The following is a 19,057-nucleotide window of genomic DNA, read 5'->3' as shown; positions in this document are numbered from 1 at the left end:
GCAGAGCTCTTTCTCTGGCTGGTAGCAGAAGGCAGGGATCTGAGGCATGACAAGGATCTGACATGCCTTTGCTGGCCTGAAGCTGGAGTGGGAGGCGCATGTCCAGGAAATGGGGACCTCAGTCTTACAGCCACAAGGAACTGAATTCTGCCTACTATCCAAGTGAGCCTGAAGTGGAATCTCCCCCAGAGTCTCCAGAGAAGAGCCCAGGCCAGCCCACACCCTGATTTTGGCCTTGTGGGTCCCTGAGCAGAGGACTCAGTTGATTCTACCTGGACTTCTGACTCACAGAAACTGAACTAATATATTTCGGTTATTTTATATCTCCTAAATTTGTGACCATCTGTTACAGCAGCAATGGAAAGCTCATACGCTTCCCAAAAATCCAAATCAAATCAACTCCAGAAATAGCCGATAAGCATTTATTAAGTATGAAATTCTAAAGTTCCAGGGCCATGGGTAAACACACACTCCAGCTACCAGGGAGGGTGCATCCAACATTAGACCAGATTTCCACTTAGCCAAAGGGGGTGAGACAGAAATGCCAGCCCCTGGAAAGAGCTCATAAGACTAACACTATTCCCCCATGATATTCATGAGGAGGGACAGGAGGACAGCAGGATGCCACCCATACCACACACAGGACATTGTTCAGAGGGAAGAGGACATGAGGAGTCGGCCATGACGTTTAGCGGACCACACAGTCCTCACTGGGGGCCTGTTTTCCTCATCTCCCCATGGGGCACAGGAGCCTCCCCAGCGCACCTCTGCACAATATGGGGCCTGACCCCTAGTACCAGCCCCTGCGGCCTGGGGAAGACAAAGGATGGCTCAGCAGAGTTCCCTCTCCACTCCTGGAGACTCCTGGACACTCAGCCCCACCCTGAGTCTGTTGTTTATCTGGGTGCGTGGCACGAACGTATTAAATTAGGTAATCCACATTTCTTCCCTACAGCTTGAGGCCACAATGGCTGAGACCTCTATTTCTCCCAGTAGAGATGAAAGCCAGCCTTTTTTGGGGGAAAAACTATACACTAAGGTCATTAAGACCAGTGATCCAAAACAGGATTTATAGAAGTGGTATTCAGGTCTCGTCCTTGGCCTATAACATCCTGGAGGGTAAGTTCATACTGAGCCTCTTTGGGTAAGGACTTTCTCCAAAATGGAAATATTTTTATTATTCTCTCTGATGATAATTGATCATGGTAAAAAAATTCATACAACACAGCAAATACAAAACCAACCCCATGATTCCAAGTTGCAGAAATAACTCTGGTTAATGGATGGGTATTTCCAAACTACTTTTAGTATACATCCACACGTGTACAGAGAAACTCAGGCCCTTTAAATAGAAACAAGATGCTATATGTTATCCACAGCCTCTTTCACCTTAGAAGATGCAATATATCAATACATGGACCTAGCTTATAATTTTTACTTGCTCCATTGCTATAATAGTGGCACTGGTGATAAGCAAAAAAAAAAATTTCCATCAAAAGGGGATTGTCAAAATAAATTATGGTCCCTCTATACCATGAAATTCCATGTGGCCATGTAAAAAATAGGTAGATCAACTTATGCTTACATGAAAGTATTCAAAAAATAAATTTAATAAACAAAGTGAGAACTGTTAGGTATACCATAATGCCATTGTTTAAAAAATATGTGTATACGTGTGTGTATATATGTACACACATAAATATGTTAAAAGTATATAAATTCTGAATAGTAGTTATGGTGAGAGTGGATGGTGTTTGAGAGAAAGCTAGTTTTATTAAAGGTGAACTTGTGTGTACTGTTTCTTTCCTATTTTTTTTTTGATATATGAGTGCTTCCTTACCAACCACATTAGTTGAAGAACTGTATTTTGCCCATCATTACATCATTATATTATAAGAACAATACCTGCTTTTATAAGGTCATTGAACAAATATTTCCTTGAAGAGCAACTTTATAGATTAATTTATTAAAACTATCCCAGTTAACATCCCTGCACTTGCTTCTCCATTCTGAAGTAAGGTTTGAGACTGCTTCTAGACCTTTCCCACCTCTCCACTGATACTAGGCAACATCTTCCCTTGAAAAGTCCCAAGTCCTAGAGTACTTACCAACAAAGGAAGATGTCGGTGAATGTCTCTGCTGTGGTGAAAAGTGCAAATATAATCCAGTACATCATCCATTTGACCTGTTGAAAGAGACAGCAATGAAGCTGGTAGAAAAGGTCAAGGATAAATGGCGGGCTGCCCAACATCAAGAACGAGAGGCTCGGACCATGGATGCCAAGGCATGTCCAGGCAGTGTATCCTACATCTGTAACCCCTTCCCCTTATCCTTCCCACAGCTCATTTTCAGTTCCACTCCAGACCTTGGGGCCACAGGCAAACAGGCTGTTTCCACAAATAACCTCAGCTCAAGGTCAAAGCAGATCCTGGGTGACCATCTGTAGCCTTCACATGAGCCAGGGAGACCAGCAGACCAGGAGTGACTCACGGTTCAGTTAGGTCATTTTACCAAGACTAACACCAGGTTAGTAAACTCTCCAGGCCTTAACGGAGATACACTTTGGAATGAACTTTAATCAGACCAGACTTTCTGGAATGGAATGGTGGTCACTTAGGAATGGTTTCCTGTGGAAAAGTCTCACATCCCTTCACAGAAACTAGATTTTTTTTTTTTTAATCTCTCCCATATGACCAACCTTTTCCATTTCAACTGCCTCTCTCCCCCAGTGGAGGCCTTGGACCCCTGTCTCCGGACCTACCGTAAGTGCTCTAACTGCTTCCTTTGTCTCCTGGCTTCCCCTTCACCAACTCATCCTATAAACCACTCTTTGCTAATTTCCCCAAACCAACAACTTATCACAGGACAGACAGAACTCATTTTGCCTGCAGAACTGGAGAATGAAATTCGAGACTGCTAAAGAAGCTAGAAATTAAGAGGGAAAAATCCTGGAGAAGTAAGTTGTCACAGTCAGATGCTCTACTGACTGAGCCAGCCAGGTGCCCCTGACTTTTATATATTAACCTTATATCCTGCAGCCTTGCTATAAGCTTATATTACATTCTATAAAGAATGTTGAGTTTTGTTCTAGTAGGTAGTTAAATTCTGTAGATCATCTTGACCTTGTGGCAGTTAGGTTTTACACTTATTGGGACAGGAGTATTTCAGTTGTGTCCTTAGTCTTAGAGCTGATCTCTTAGTGCTGGGATGTAATTTTTATTACTTAAGTATGGCCTTTTAGATGTTTCAGTGAAAATTCCCAAATGTTTACCAAGCTCTTCCACTTGGCAAGACTTGAACTCTAAACTCTGTTTCTACTACAGTGGGAAGAAACTACATTTCTGCTCAACTTTTCCAGCTTTCCAATTTTTTTTTCTCAGCCTACCACAGAGTGGCTGACTCTGTGCAATTTAGGGGCCACACAAAGACTTAAAGGAATTTATATGTGGATTTTGGAGCCTGCCCCCTTATAACTCAATATTACTTTTTTTAAAAAAAGTATAAATATATTAAAGAATCTACAGGAAAATGTAAACATACTGAGTGAAGAGACGGGGGATTTCAAGAGAAAGAAGGAAACTTTTTTTTTTTTTTAAGATTTTATTTACCTGAGAGAGAGAGAGGGAGAGAGATCATGAGCACGGGGTAAGGGTAGAGGGAGAAGCAGATTCCCTGCTGAGCAGGGAGTCCGATGCAGGACTTGATCCCAGGACTCTGAGATCATGACCTGAGCTGAAGACAGATGTCTAACTGACTGAGCCACCCAGGTGCTCAAGAAGGAAACTCTTTAAAAAGAACAAATGATCTCTTCAAACCAAAAAACCCAATATTTGAAATTTTTTAAATTACTGAATGGAATTAAGAGCAAACTGGATGCAAAAAAGAAAAAATCTCTGGACTTGAAGACAATAAAGTCAATAAAGGCAGAAATCTAGACTGGAAAAAAAGTGGAGAGGCTCAATACCCGTGGAATAGCATCAAGCCGTCTAACGTATATGAAATAGGAATTTCAGAGGAGAGAAAAAAGAGAATGGGACAGAAAAATTATTTGAATAAATAATGACTGAAATTTTCCAGAACAGATCAAAAATAGCAATTGCTATCCACAGAACCAGGGAACTCAGAAAACCCCAAAGAAGATAAATCAAGAAAACCACAGCCAGGCACATCACAGTAAAATTGCTGAAAAAGAAAGAAAATCTTAAGAGAGAGTGGGAAAAGATATACTATATACAGGGGGATGACAACAGATGACGTTTTAACAGAAACGATGACTAGCACAACAAAAGGAATAACATATTTAAAGTGCTGAAAGAAAAAAAATGTTAACCTAGATTTCTACTCCCAGCAAAAATATCTTTCAAAAATAAAGGCAGTTCTGGTGAATGCCCATTTTCTTTGTAACTCTGAAACATGTGTCTCAACAGATTACTTGAAGGTCTTTATTCAGAAAAAACAAGACTGTCCGCTGGGAACCACCTTGTTTTAATCCATCAAAAGTAACTGCTGTCTGAGACCACATGCTGCCAAGATTACCTGCAGCAGGACAGACTCCTCAGCAGGGGGCAAAGGTCTTTCCAACTGGACGTTTCATGGCATGCTGGGGCCCAGGATCCAAGAACTCCCAACACTGGTATCCAGACACACAACCAGGAGCCTGAATTCCCACTCCATTGCCTTTTTCTTTTTAGTATTCAAACCGTTCTATTATCTTCAATTAAAAACAAAGGACAATGATGGAGAACCTGAGTGCCTCGGTCAGTTGAGCCTCCGACTCTTGGTTTCAGCTCAGGTCACGATCTCTGGGTCGGGAGATCAAGCCCCTTGATCGCTGGGCTTCGAGCTCAGCAGGGAGTCTGCTTAAAGATTCTCTCCCTCTGCCCCTCCCCCCCATTCATGCTGTCTCTGTCTCTCTCTCTCAAATAAATAAATAATCTTTTTAAAAATTTAAAAGCAAAAAAAAAAAAAAAAAGCCAAGGACAATGACAACAACAATAAAAAAATCCCTTTCCTTGACACAATCCTTAGCTATAAACTTGTCTAGTGGGTCGTCTATACATGCAGTGTCTACTTCCTCATCCCCCACTTACTCAGCGCACTGCATTCATTGCATTAATATTGCTCTCACTGGGGATCCCACTTTGTAATATACTTCAAGGGAGTGTAATGGACCCTTTTTCAGGTTTGTTTGTTTTGTTTTACTTGATTTGCTTGACTTTCAGATGGATATGACACTGTCGTTTCCTGAAAAGCTCCCCCAACACCACAACTGCTCTGGTTTCCCTCTTGGCTACTTCTCGGGTTCATCAATTCCTCCACAAGGCTTTGTTCTAGACATTCTCTTCTAACTCTGGACAAGATACTCTCCCTGGGAAAGCTCTGAATTCTTCACCTCACGCAGCTAATCAATCACCAAGCTCTGTCACTTCCACCCTGTTGAACCTATCTTCCTCTCTCCATCCTCTCTGCCATTTGCTTACTTCAGACCACCAACATCTCCTATAAAATAGAACTACAGCCTTTAGCTTGGTCTCTAAACCTCTGACCCCTTACTAATCTGTCCTCCATATTCCATTCAGAATGATCTTAAATCCAAATTTGATGATTCTCCCTCCTAAAGTCTTCAACAGTTCCTTACAGTTTTAAAGATGCAGCCCAAATTCCTTAAATTGGCTTCCAAGTCCTTGCATGAACAAAACCCTAATTATCTCTGTAAAAGCTCTCCTCCACAATACTTTATTGAATTTTTCACTCCAGTTATAATGAACCTCTTTCAGTTCTCTGAACAGTGCTTCTTCTTTTGCCTCCAAAAGTCAGCTCTCAGATCTCAGCCTAAATGTCATTACCTCCAGGAAGTGTCCAAAGTTTGGGTAAGCACCTTCTCCTTTCTTCCTCTTACAGTGTCTCATACATGGCTCCCTGTAATAACACCTATTACTCTGCTTTGACAGTACCTGTTTATTGCTATGCTTTTCTTGCCAGACTGTAAGCTCCCTGAGAGTGGAGACAAGTTATTCTTGCACATCACCGTATCTCTAGTACCTAAAACAATTGTTGGCACATGGTAGGTATTCAAGGGATATGTTCGAATGACTCAATTAGGATACTGACATTGTGAATGGGAAAGACAGGATGGTTTTTAAATGCTCAGAAAGAATATACTTTGGGAAATACTGGGTTAGGTGGCTTTTTGAGAAGAAAGGCAAAATTAGACAGCTTGCAAGGCAACAGATGTTCCCCACAAGGGCCTGCTGAATGGATGGCCGGGTATGCATAGGAGGAAAGGGGCTTAATTGAAGTTGGGGCATAGTGTGATATGGAGCCACTCACACCAGCAAGAGGGTAAAGAAACAGGTGATTTAGGGAGAAGAGGTTGAGCAACATAAGGCTGAGGGGAGCCTGAGGGTTCTGGACATCCACGAAGAATGCCTAACAGGTCACTGAAAAGATAAGACCAAATCTCAGAGAGGAGGTTGAAACTATGGACGAAGATGAGGGAGCCATGGTAAAGAGGAAGCTTGAAGTGTTAACTAAAGAAGTTTCTGCCTTGCACTCCTTCACTTTAAATACTGTCATGCAGAAAGAAGGGTCTGAGAAGGATTTGCTGAGCCTAACAGGGTAAACGGAACATGTGACCCAGAGATGGAAACCATACATAAATTACCAGGAAATGGTTTTCCCCAACATGCCACAGAGAAAACATATAATACCTATTTTTCCAAGGTTTCAAATAGAACTTGCCAAGTTTGAGGGATTCTATGTAATGCTTCCTATAAGATGAGGCGGAGCTTGGGTAGGCCAGCATCCAGGATAGAGAGAGGAAGCTATGGCTGATTTGAAGAGTAATGTCCAGGAGCAACTCCAGAGCGGAGAGCTGACCGCATGACGGGGAAGTCCCTCTCAGCTGGTCAGGGGCAGGATCCAGGAGTGAGGAGATAGAGAGAAGCTGAGACCCTAAACCATAGCAAGAGGGTGGGAGGCAGAGCCTGGAGACTTCTCATGAACCCCAGAGGCAGGCTGAGATGCCCCAGCTCGTCAGACTCTACCCCCAGGGCTCCTGGCAGCCTGCAAAAGGCCTTCCCCATGGGTTGGTGTGGTCACCTCTTTAGCCTCGCCTCCCCTTTGGATCCTCTCCTATGCCAGCCACACCAATATTTCTTAAGTCTTTCACACGCTCTTTTGCGTCTGAGCCCTGCTTCAGCCTCACAGAGAATTACCTATGCCGACGACTGAGAAAGAAAACATATGAGCCTGGTTTACCGATGACTCTGCACCATCTGCTTGTATGAGCTCACCCCGGACAGCTGCACAGCCAGGGGTAGCCCGGAGAGAGTAGCAAAAGCGACAGTCCCCTGCAGGCAGAACTTTGAACAGTGCACTTAGCCCGGAAGAAATGTCTTGAGGTAATGCCTTTACAATGTCACCAGGTATATTAACTATATTTTCTTATTTTCTGCATTCTCGATGCTCTGGCCTCTGTGGCTTCACTGGCTGGAGAGAGAGCTGCCCCTCCTCGGACGAACCGAGTCTGAGATAGCAAAGGATGTGCCCTGGAGCACACCTTTCACAGGCAAACGGATCAGTCCGGAGCCCATACTCTTAAACTACTTCTTTCACGGGGCTCTCACAGGTTGTGCCAACGTCCCCCAGCCCTGATCACCCCAAAGCCCGCCGAGACTATTCAAACTAGCCAATCCTAAGCCTGCTTACACTGCCTAGCCTTGACTTTCCTACAGACCCCACCGTAGTGTTGCTCCCTCTGACTCGTGACGGACGCTGCTGTTCCCCCCACGTGGCCCTCCGCGGCATGCTGTGCCTTCCACTTCTGGGGAGACGGTAAGAACTTCTTCCTTCACGACAGTCATTTCTGCGTCTGCATGCCTTACCAGACCTGATCAAAACCCCAGGAACGTTCTAAGACGCCAGGTGAGGACTGGCTCGATGGTGAGGTACTTGGAAGGGACGAGACTGAGAGACTGGTGTTGGAGTCGTTTGGAATGATGTGAAGAGGCCCACAGAATTCAGACATTCGCGGCTCCTGCTCCGCTCATCAAAAGCCCCCCATGGCAGAGGAGGCTTCTGGTGATCAAGCAGATGAGATGACCAGCCCTGCGGACGTCAGCTGGACACTTTCCTCAGGACGACAGTGCATGGTCAACGTGGTCACGTACCAGTGGCCATGGGGAAGGGACAGAGGTAGCAGGTGGGCTTGGCAACGTGGAATCCCTCTCACCGAGGCTGACCTGGCCACAGCCACTGCTCAGAGACCAAGTTACCAGCAGCAGCACAAGCATCTCCATGATGGTACCAGATCTCACGGCCCCAGCCAGACTTCTGGGAGCAGGCTCATCGTACCAGGCCCCTTCCCTTACAGAAAGGGCAGCAGAGTCTTTTCTGGAATATTCACTTATTCTGCATGTAGACTTGCTTTTCCTGCTGCCTGTAGAGTAAGCTATGGACTCAGTGTCCTTTTCTTTCTTTCTTTCTTTCTTTCTTTCTTTCTTTCTTTCTTTCTTTCTTTCTTTCTTTCTTTCTTTCTTTTTATTATGTTATGTTAGTCACCATACAGTGCATCATTAGTTTTTGATGTGGTGTTCCATGATTCATTGTTTGCCTATAACACCCAGTGCTCCATGCAATACGTGCCCTCCTGGATACCCATCACCAGGCTAGCTCATCCCCCCACCCCCCTCCCCTCTAAAACCCTTAGTTTGTTTCCCGGAGTCCATAGTCCCTCATGGCCTTTTCCTTTTGATGCATGCTGCCCAACACTCCTTCTAACCAAGGACCTTCTTTTATAGGAAAAGAAACCCAAGACAATAGGCTGACACTTTGGGGAGTCTCTGATCTTCTTCTGTGTGATTGAGGCACTGCCCTGGAGGGTGCAGTTTCTTCCACGAACCAGTAACCAACACATGCTTCTGCAGCTTAGCCAGAATCTAAAGGTTCAGGGGCCAAGGAAATGAGAGCAGTGTTTCTTATGGGTGAGCCTATTGCCAGCTTCTTGCAACTCAAATTGTGGCTCACGGACCAGCACCATTGGAATCACCCAGGAGCTGCTTGGAAATGCAGAATCTCAGGACCCAGCCCAGAACTAATGGATCAGCATCTGCATTTTAATAAAATCCTCTGTTCATTCTATACGCACACTGAAGATTGAGAATCACTGGTCTAACTGACTCACAACATTTTTGCTTTTTACCCTCAAATCTCTGAGTTCTGCTTTTTAATACTCATAGTACCTGGGGGGGGGGTGCTTTCAGCAGGGATACAAAATGATTCAATGACGTGGAAGCAGAAATGACACTCTTACCTGGCCATTTCAGGACCACCATGCCTCCAGGAAATAGACAGTAAAGGGGCTGATCCTGATTATCAAGGGGAACCAGGGTTGCTGCTACCCAGTGTGGCAGGAAGGAGGGTGGATGGAAGCTAAGGATCCTCTGGAGGGATCTGAGTGTGATCACTTGTGTGAGCGAGTACCGCCCTGTTCAGAGGTCGAAGTCAATGGACCATCACCACAACCTGACAGAGGCGAGAATACAAAGGCCTCAGATTCCCCACAAATGAAGATTTAGGCCATGCCCCTGGGTAAGGAACCCCACTCACTAAAGTTCCCACTGAAGACAAAGGGAACATGAATTAGATGGTAGAAGAAGGAAGAAATCGGAAAAACTGTGAAAGAGTTTGGAATGGATGTTCTGCGGAATGCTAGGTGCTATCCAGAGCAGCCTTCCGAATTGTCTTCATTCTACAGGTGTCTTGTTTGTCAGTATCTTTGAGCTGTTTTGCAACTTTGTAAGTTACAGAAAACATGCAAATGATTTTGTCTGTGGAGGTGCAAATAAATTTTATTCAATGGAGGTAAAATTGATCTCCCAACCCTCCTCCAAAATCAGCTGAATATCTATTAACAAATTCATTTAATCATTCCTGATTTCTTAGACACGTTCTTTGGAGTCTCCTTTGAATTTTTTTTAACACCTTACTGGTTCCTTTATTAATTAGTTAAGTAAGTAAGTAAGTAAAACTTTCAACATGTGTCAACTTTATTTTTGTACAAGAGTCATGATTTTACCCTTTTAAAAAAATTATCTTTTAACAAAAGACATGAATACCAGCTATGAACTCATGACTACTTGCATGACTAAGGACTATAGCTTCTATCCATATTTTCTTCCTTTCTGTATTATGTATAGATTTAAATATTTTAACTAGTTTTATTTTTACGTATTCTCTTTATCTCCCTCATATAGTATATGGGGTATGTCAGTGATGGTTCACTTGACAATTTAATTTTTAGAGTGCTGAATATTAAGATCAGAGCCAGAGGAGGAGAGGACTTTGCCAGAGATACTGGATTGGTGCTGGACTCAGCTGAAAAAAATTGGATTTGCCAAGTACATAAATCATACAGAATTTTTGCTGGAAAGTTTTTTTAAAGCCAAAATATGGGCAAAGGAGGGAATGTGGGTGTTGAGCAGCCAAAGAGGTAACTGTAATGGAGAGATATCTATATGTATATCTCTATTTGTTTTTATTTACTGTATTTATTTGTTTTTACTACCGACATCCAATGCCTTCCTAATTTGGGGAGGGTCTTCCAGCATGAGGATTGTTGTGGGAGGCAAGCCCTGTTATATAGGCTTAGAAAAGTCAAATGCTCGATTTAGGATTTTGAATCTGCAGGGAATGTTCCAACGGCACAGACAGCTGGCAGCCAGCCTCCCTGGTGGTGACATCGGCAGCACCTTCCTACCCAGAGCCTTCCTGTGATGTGAACTTGGCTGTCACCGAGAGGCTGTCATCTAAGTGAAATGTGACTATGGAAGAATGGTCAGAGATGCTACCCGCTGGCTCTGAAGATAGAGGAAGGGGCAGGAGCCAAGGAACGCAGATGGCCTCTAGGAACTAGAAAAGACAGGAAATGGATTCTCCCCTACAGTCTCCAGAAGGAATGTGGCCCTGCCTGATTTTAGCCCAGTGAGACCCATTAGACTTCTGGCTTCTAGAACTGGGAGATAATATCTTTGTGTTGATTTAAGGCACTAAGTTCATGGTAATTTGTTACAGGGGCAATAAAAAACAAATACAGTAGGCTACTGTAACATTCCAGGGAAAATATGATAAGAACCGCATTTACGAGAGAGTGGCAGCACAGGAGGAGAGACACCTGGTTTGAAGGACCATTAGGGGGATAGAGACAAAGGACACAGTCAGCAACCAGGTGTGTGTATAGGGTCGGGTGGTGAGGGGGAGGCAGAAGTTGAAGGCAATTCCAGGTTTTCTCTTGGACAAATGGATTTATTGGTCAAAATGAGGGAAAGAGGTCAGTGTAATGATGAGTGTGAATGTGTGTAAGAGTGCATGTGAAAGTGTGTGAGAAAGCGTGTAAGAGTGTGTGTGAGCATGAGAGTGTGTGAGAGTGAGAGAGCATGAGTGTGTGGGAGCATGTGTGTAGGAGAGATCGTGTGAGACTGTGAGTGTGAGACTATGTGAGAGTGAGTGAGAGAGCATGTGAGTATGAGAAGTGTGTGGGATATGTGACTGGGGGAACATGTGTGAGAGAGTATGTGAGTGTGAGTAAGAGAACACTTGAGTGTGTATGAATGAGAGTGTGTGGGAGTATGAGAGGTGTGTGTAGAGTGTGTGAGAGTGAGAGAGCGTATGAATGAGTGTGTGTGAGAGTGAGTGAGAGAGCATGTGAGTGTGAGAAGTGCGTGTGGGTGTGTGAGTCGGAGAACATGTGTGAGAGAATATGTGAGTGTGAGTGTGTGAGAGCACGTGAGAGAGTTATGGGTGTGTGAGTGAGAAAACGTGTGAGAGCACACGAGAGTGTGAGAAAGTGTTGGAGGTCATGTGTGTGAGGGTGTGTGCGAGAGCACGTGTGACAGCATGTGTGAGTGAGCGAGAGTGTGTGTGCACGTGAGCAAGTGCAGGAAAAGCAGGCAGATCTCTTCTCATACTACTCAGCTCCTTTCTTTCAATTCCATTTTACCAAGAAACCTTCTAATCTTAACTCTCCAGCTTTCCCTACTGGGAACAACTCGTGCACACGAGCCAACACAAACAGCTGCTCTGCTTGCCAGTTAGATTTTTCACTCTAAATTAATGAATTGCCATTTTAGTCATAAACCAGGCTCCTGTGAGTTTGGTCAGAGCAAAACAATTTACCAGGGTCTGATCTCTCCCAGATGATGTGACAGAATTGAGTTTCTGCCCCTGCAAAGTGGAGGATCAGACCGTGAACCACGGTGACCCTGATGATGCCTCCTTACGTGGCACAGCTTCCCTGCACCCTCGGCTGCAAGGGGTCGGGAGAGAGACTTTGCGAGAGGCTGCCTCATGCTTTACCCCTGCGCCAAGCCAACTGCGAATCATGAGATTCTCCTCTTGCAACTTAACAGCTATTTACAGTTCACACTCAGATTCCCTCGAATACACCAGGGACCCAGTCTCCACAGAGCCCACCCCCATCTGGATCCCCTGCTTAGCAGGTGCAAGCCCAGGCAAGCAGTTCAGGGAAACTGAGGGAACAGGGCCGGCGGGGGGGGGGGGGGTGAGTTCCGGACGCAGTTGACCCGGAGGTGGCTGATTTTCATCATAAAGACATCCTGGAAAATCTGAGAAAGAAAGCGACTTTCAAGTACGCTTCACTTCTTTACCTGTGCCAAACTTTCAAAGTGACTACTGAGTTAAAGAGGGAGAGCAAAGACACTTTGTCCCCCACAACACTGGGGGCCAGGATTGTTGATAATCACCCCTCAGATTAGGAAACCAAGGCTCTTGGAAGTTAAGCTTCTTGTCCAGCTTTGCATCCATCAAATGTCAGAGCCAGCACTCGACTTCAGACTCTTGCTGCCCAAATTCACATCCTCTGTAGTTTGACCTGGGTTTCTGTCCCGCATGGGATGGGGCACCCTTTCCTCATCAGCCACTCCGTGCAGGTGTTTGTCAATCAGGGGTGATCTGAGGATTCTCCCGCCCAGAGGTACCCAGCACATCTAGGGCTGTGACGGTACCATCCAGCAATAAAACAATCCTCCAACCGATAAGTACACTGAATTCCCCTCCTACATGCTCAGTCGGCTCTCTGCTAGGTGCTGGGGAATCCGATGAAAGATGATGACCAGCCCCTGTTCTCAAAAAGCTTATAAATCAACAGTTTAAATCATGGGGTACTCAGATCACACAACTGGAATGGGGATCATCACAGAGTCACGAGGACCTGAGCTCCTGCCCCCCACGGCGGACTATCTCCCAGTAACAGTGGTCTACACAGTGTTTTCCAGACAAGGAAAACTGAGGCTCAGCGAGGTAAAGTCATTTGTCCAAGGTCATTTGTGCCGTGGTGTGTGGCAGCCTGGGTGGCCTCTGACCCCTGATTCCGTTTCCTCTTGCCACACCTCCCTTCCATTCTCTGGTTCTACAGGGGTCTAGATGTGGGGAGGACTCCTGGTCCACACCAGGCAAGCCTCATGAGAAGAAGAGTAAAGGAAGGGCTCCTCTGCCCTGCTACCAGTGCCCGCACCATGGAGGGCATCCTCCTTCTCCCGTTACTTCACACGCAGCTTCTCCACAACCATCGGGCCCCCACCCATCAGTGCTACTTACATATTCTTTAATGTCCTTCGATTTCACAGCCTTGTAGGAATAATACGCAGGGTAAAGGGTGCCAAATATAAGCCTGGAGGGAAAAAAGAGAGAGACAAGAGAAACATGATTTTCATTCATCCTACTTGATGGGAAATGTCTGACTTCAACGTCAAAAGCAGCTCTCCAAGCTACGGAAGATGCTGCTGTGTGGCTTGGTCTAGCTTTATGAATGTCCTGAAGGTTTCTGCTCATGGCTGGGCCGCGCTTAGAAGCCTCTGTCTCCTGTACAGCTGCACACCCACCTTCCTTCAGTCTGTGATTTGGCAACGTACAAGAGTGATTCAGGGTCATGGAAGCCAAAACTAGGGGTGAGAGTGGGGGTGGGAAGCCAAGCCGAGCAGCCATGACCTCTGAAATTAAAGGTCAAACTCTCCTCTCCTGCTGCTAATCCCCACTGATGCTCTGTAAGGCCCACCCACACCTTGGGCTCCCTTATCCAAAAAAAACCTTTCCACTTCAAGTTCCTTCAAATTTCACTCCCCTCACACTTGATCCCAGCATCCTGCAGCCAGAATCTGCTTTTCAAATTGTAAATGCAATCTTCCCGAGACATATCCCCACCCTGCATTAACTCGCTTCTCACTGCTGTTAAGCAGCAGAAGGAAATACAACGACCCCAGCATGGCGGTCTAGGCCTCTGCTCTCATTGACCACGCCCACGGCTGCATGAGGTCATTAAATAGTTAGACTCTCAGCCAAGCCCCAGAGCTCTCCCAGCCCTCTCTCAAAACCTTTGCCTCTGCTGTTTTTGCTTTCTGGAGTTGTCCCTTTTCCTTCTTTGCTGGTTAATGCCTATTCATCCATCAGATCCCAGCTCTACGCCTTCTTCACGGAAGACTTCCCTGACCTCCCCAACTAGGTCAAATCTCCTACGACACAATGTACACACTACCAAAATGCTCTTTTACTACTCTCTGTGATGCTCTGATTGACAACATCTCCCGACTGAATCTCCAGAGCACAGAATGAATCTGTTTTGTGCAATAAGGTGTTCTCAGCATGACCAAATAGAAGGCTGTCAATGGGTATTTTTAAGTGAATGAACTGACCGAATGTTAGAGCTGGAAGGGTTTAATCCTTTCACCTGAGAGATCAGGTCACCTCCCAGGTGTAAGCTGACTAAGAACAGAGCCACCCTGGTCCCAGGCCCTACAGGAGCCAACATCTCCTGTAACAGCCCCACAGATGGAGCTTCTAGGATCTTGCAAGGTGTCACCATACTCAGGAAGCCCAAACCCATGGCTTCCTCATCAGGTTATTGAGACGTCATACACTGAACTCCCCGTCCAGATTCAATGGACCAAGCATGGGTCAGCTTTCCCATCAGCTCTGTGGCCAGGTAACACCTTGACCTTCCATACTCATCAGGTTTCCAGGGAAAAACAGAAGGTGAATGGAACTGAGTCAGTTTCTGATGCTGAAAGAGAAAGAGTTTCGTAACTGACTCACACGGGCCTTGTACCACGTGCTTTGTACGCATAACCTCAGTCCTCAGACTGGCCTGGTAAAAGGAACCTCTGTTATAGACAGGATACCAACACATGCAGCCATCAGCCACTCACTTGTCTAAGGTTGTGCGACCATAAGGAGTAAAGCAGGGGGGCCAGGACCCAGCCAGGCTGGCCTCCTCCAAGCCTGGCTTCTCACCACCACTGTCTACTGCTTTGGAGAGCAAGGCCATCCTCTGGGAAGGCCAGAATTATGCACGGCGAGCAAGAGAAGCCAGCAAAGGAGACAAAAGAGTAGTCTGAAAGGAAGGGAAAAAAGTAAGGCTGGGGGAGGGAGGAGAGAAATTTAAGAAAGAGAAAGAAGGCAACAGTGTCAAAGGCACTAGGCAGGCGGAGGGTGACGCCTCGTGGAGAAGCCTACTGGGTTCAGTCAGGAGCCAGCTTGGTGAGGGAGGTCCCTCCAACCACGCCACCCTGCCCCAGCCCCAAGCATTCTCAGGTATCAGGGAGTCTTACTTTCTTAGCAGCCCTTTCCTGACCTTGTCACACCCCACACCCAAGACTAGGTTCCTCTCGCCGTTCCATAGCATCGTGACTCTGGACAGTCCCCCTTCTTAGCCCTGATCCACACCACTTACAATGGTATATTCAATGTCTGTCTCTCCTCTAAGACTATATGTCTGCCAAAGCCAAGGAAGGTATCTTTCTCATTCATACCCACCCCCGTGGGCCTGGCAAGTGTTCAGTAAGTACACAGTCACTGTGAAGTTTCAGAGAGTGATGAAGCAAAGGCCAGAGCCATCCAGGGGACACTTGTGACCTTGGGATTGAGGTCTCAGCATCCAGAGAGACGCCAGACGGCACCAGGCTGATTCAGCAAAGCCTCGGGCCCAGGGCCACGGGTTCCGGAGAAATAAACACGCCGCTCCTTTGGCACAGACGCCGCGGTAACGAGCCACGGCTGCCAGGATGGCTTCCAGCCCCTGCCCGGAGGCAGCGTGTGAGCTGCCGAAGCCAGAGAGGTGGGAAATGCATCACGACCCAGGCTGGCTGATGGCTTTGCTCCTCCGTGATCTCGGCGAGTAGAGCAGAACACCAACACCATCGGAGGGGTCACAGAACTGGAAAGCCTCAAGGGCGCCCAGACAGGAGGGGGCATGCTTCGTGGGCCGGGCTCCTGACGTGAAGCGGCCGCCCCGTCCCCCTGCGCGGCACCCCACCCCAACTTTGACAGCACGGGGACAGCAAGACAGATTTGCTTTTCAGTCTCTACAGGCTCAAGAGCGCCTCCGGGGAAGGGAGCACCCTTAGCACTCACTGCTCAGGGAAAGGGGAATGGGATTAAAATGGCGAGTTCTTCACGTTTGTTCTGGAGAAAGGAAATAACGAAGGGAGCACATGCAAGTCAAAGGGTCTGGGCACTTCGGTCCCTTCAGACCAGGGCCCTTCTCCGGCGGCCCGCCCGCCTGCCTCCCCAGCCTGCCGGCCCACCCCTGCCTGCGGCTCCGGATCTCACAGCCAGCAGCTGTCCCCTGAAGCCTGACTCGCCTGCTCACAATCCGTGACTTCCTGCCTGCACCTTAGTGCCTGATCTTTCCACAACTCCACAACTTTTTCCTGATAAAGTCCCGCTCATCCTTTAAGACCCAGCTCAAAAAAGCCACTTCTGTGAATCTCTGATCACTTGTCCCTCAGAATTTTCTGGGCGCTCTACTACAGCCTTTATGATTAAACGATAATGCCAGTACTATTATTGAATGCTCACTAATGCCAGGCACTGCCGTATGGGCTGTACACGTTCTCCCACGTAAGCCTCTCCATACCCATTTGGGATAAGAATTCTCACTACTTCGTCTTATAGACTGGGACACAGAGGCCGAAAGAGATGGCACAGCCAGGAGCACAGCTGGGATGTGGACCTGGGCAGCGTGACCACAGGGCCCGCCTTCATTACCCTCCCAGGGTTGCCTGTGCTGGCTAAGTTGTCTCCCCACCATGCAGGTCTGGTCTGATTAGTGGGGTCCCTAGTGCCTGGCACAGCCCCTGCCCAAGCGGTTGTCCGCTAAATGTCTATTGAGTGAATAAAGATCGAAGAATTGCAGTCTCTCTCCAAGGAGCTTAACCCACTTGGTAGATTCCCATACCTCTCCCCACAAGGGCAGGAGGAAAGCAGTAAAATACTTAAGAGGATCTAAAGTGCTTAAGCGCTCAAGGCTGGCCCCAGCAGAGGGGCGGTGGAAGGCCTGAGTGCCTCCCTCTGGAGAGGAGACCAGGCTCTGGCTAACACACTCCTCCCAGTTATTACCGGACAGAACTCACACTGCACCCCCAGCCTCAGAGCCCTGCACCCATCCTCCCTTCTCGCCACTGCCATTTACTGCTACCCTGGCGCCCCCAACCCGTAATTTACTGGCTCCATTTACCTGCCTGACACATTTCTCCTATCTTTGCCCTTCATTCTTTCTCTTGCTCCAAGTTAGGGACCTTCCTGCAGGGGTGGCCTCCCCCATCACTTCCACAGCTGGCGTATCTACAAGGGACCATGCGTCTCATCTTCTCAGACAAGGGTTCCCAGCCAGGGTGACTTCGTTTCCCCGGACACCTGGGTGATGTCTGGAAATGTTTTGGTTGCCATCCTGAGGGAGGCCACTGGCTTGCGGTGGGTGGAGGCCAGGGACGCTGCTAAGCATACAAGCACAGGACACCCCCCTCTCCAACAAAGAACTATCCAGCCCCAAAGGCAAAAGTGGCCGAGTGGAAAAACCCTGGTCTGGTGTGCTATCTCCCAGTCCTTGGCCATGGAGTCTTTACTCAATCATCAAGGACAATCCGCTCTTAAGAGTTTTTTAAAAAATGCCCAGGGTCCCAGGCAAGACAACAGATGCTCAGATAGCAAGAGATAATCCAAAATGGCAAAGACCACGTACTTATCCCATTGGTCAATGTCAGGGAAAACAACTCTGAAGCTACTTATCAACTTGCTGGAGCTCTGGCCAAGAGAAGAGAGGTATTGCTCACATGAATAAACCATAACTGCGATGCCAGTTACAGTCACCAGAGCCTGCAGGGAAGCACTCGCTGGCCGGCAGCTCGAGTACAAGCTGGAACACAGGCGGTTGCTGACCTTGGCCAAGACTTCTACAAACCATGAAACACAGTATTTTCCAGTCTTCTCAGGCATCCTAGTATTGGACTAACATTTCTATGGAAAAAAAAATTTTGTTTTAACATTTACTTATTTATTTTAGAGAGAGAGTGCACTAGAGCACGAGTGGGAGGGGCAGAGGGCGAGGGAAAGAGAATCCCAAGCAGAGTCCGCGCACAGCGTGGCGCCTGACGTGGGGCTCTAGCTCATGACCCTGAGATCACAACCCCAGCCAAAAGCATGAGTCGGATGCTCAACTGACTGCGCCACCCAGGGGCCCCCAAACTGTGTTGACAAATTTAAAAATCAATGTTAGGAATATTTTTTCTAAAATTAATTTTTAAGGTAAGAAAAATAATGGGCTTACTGTACAGTTATTCATATTACGATAAAAATAAATTGAATTTAGGGAATGGTATACCACACAGGGGCTTCTGGAATGCTGAATGTCTTGACCTGGGCAGTAGTCACACAGGGTTTTGTTTTGTAATTACAAATGTATATTAAACTGTACATCTGTGTTCTGTGCACTTTTTTGTACGTGAATGTTATATTTTATAATTTTTAAACGTGGTGTCCCATATCCACAAAAATGAATTTGCACGAAAGGTGTTCCAAGTCATGAAGGTATACTGTTTCCTTTGAGCATTAAAAGGCTATTAAATTTTACACTGATCACATTTTGTGTGTTCTGTTCTTAATTTTAAAAACTGTAATTTCTAATTGCTGTTCTCTGAAGGTTTTTTCTAAAAGCTTATGAATCGATTTTTATTACTCTCTCTGAGAATTAATCCCCAAGACCATTCTT

General features: G+C 46.5%; 1 protein-coding gene across 2 annotated transcripts in view; it reads right to left on the bottom strand.

Moving 5' to 3' along the window:
- REEP1 (receptor accessory protein 1) overlaps nt 1-19,057 on the bottom strand; it is a 96,860-nt gene that overhangs the window by 37,534 nt on the left and 40,269 nt on the right. For both annotated transcript variants that reach the window (XM_040623228.1, XM_040623227.1), the window contains exons 2-3: nt 13,615-13,687; nt 2,109-2,185 (exon numbers count right to left, since the gene is read on the bottom strand). In XM_040623228.1, the coding sequence (XP_040479162.1) occupies nt 2,109-2,185; nt 13,615-13,687 (150 nt within the window). The remainder of the gene's footprint in view (nt 1-2,108; nt 2,186-13,614; nt 13,688-19,057) is intronic.

The sequence above is a fragment of the Ursus maritimus genome, unplaced genomic scaffold (assembly GCF_017311325.1).
Source record: "Ursus maritimus isolate PB19 unplaced genomic scaffold, ASM1731132v1 scaffold_6, whole genome shotgun sequence".
In the NCBI taxonomy this organism is placed as follows: Eukaryota; Metazoa; Chordata; class Mammalia; order Carnivora; family Ursidae; genus Ursus; species Ursus maritimus.
This window is presented reverse-complemented; position numbering and strand designations above follow the sequence as displayed.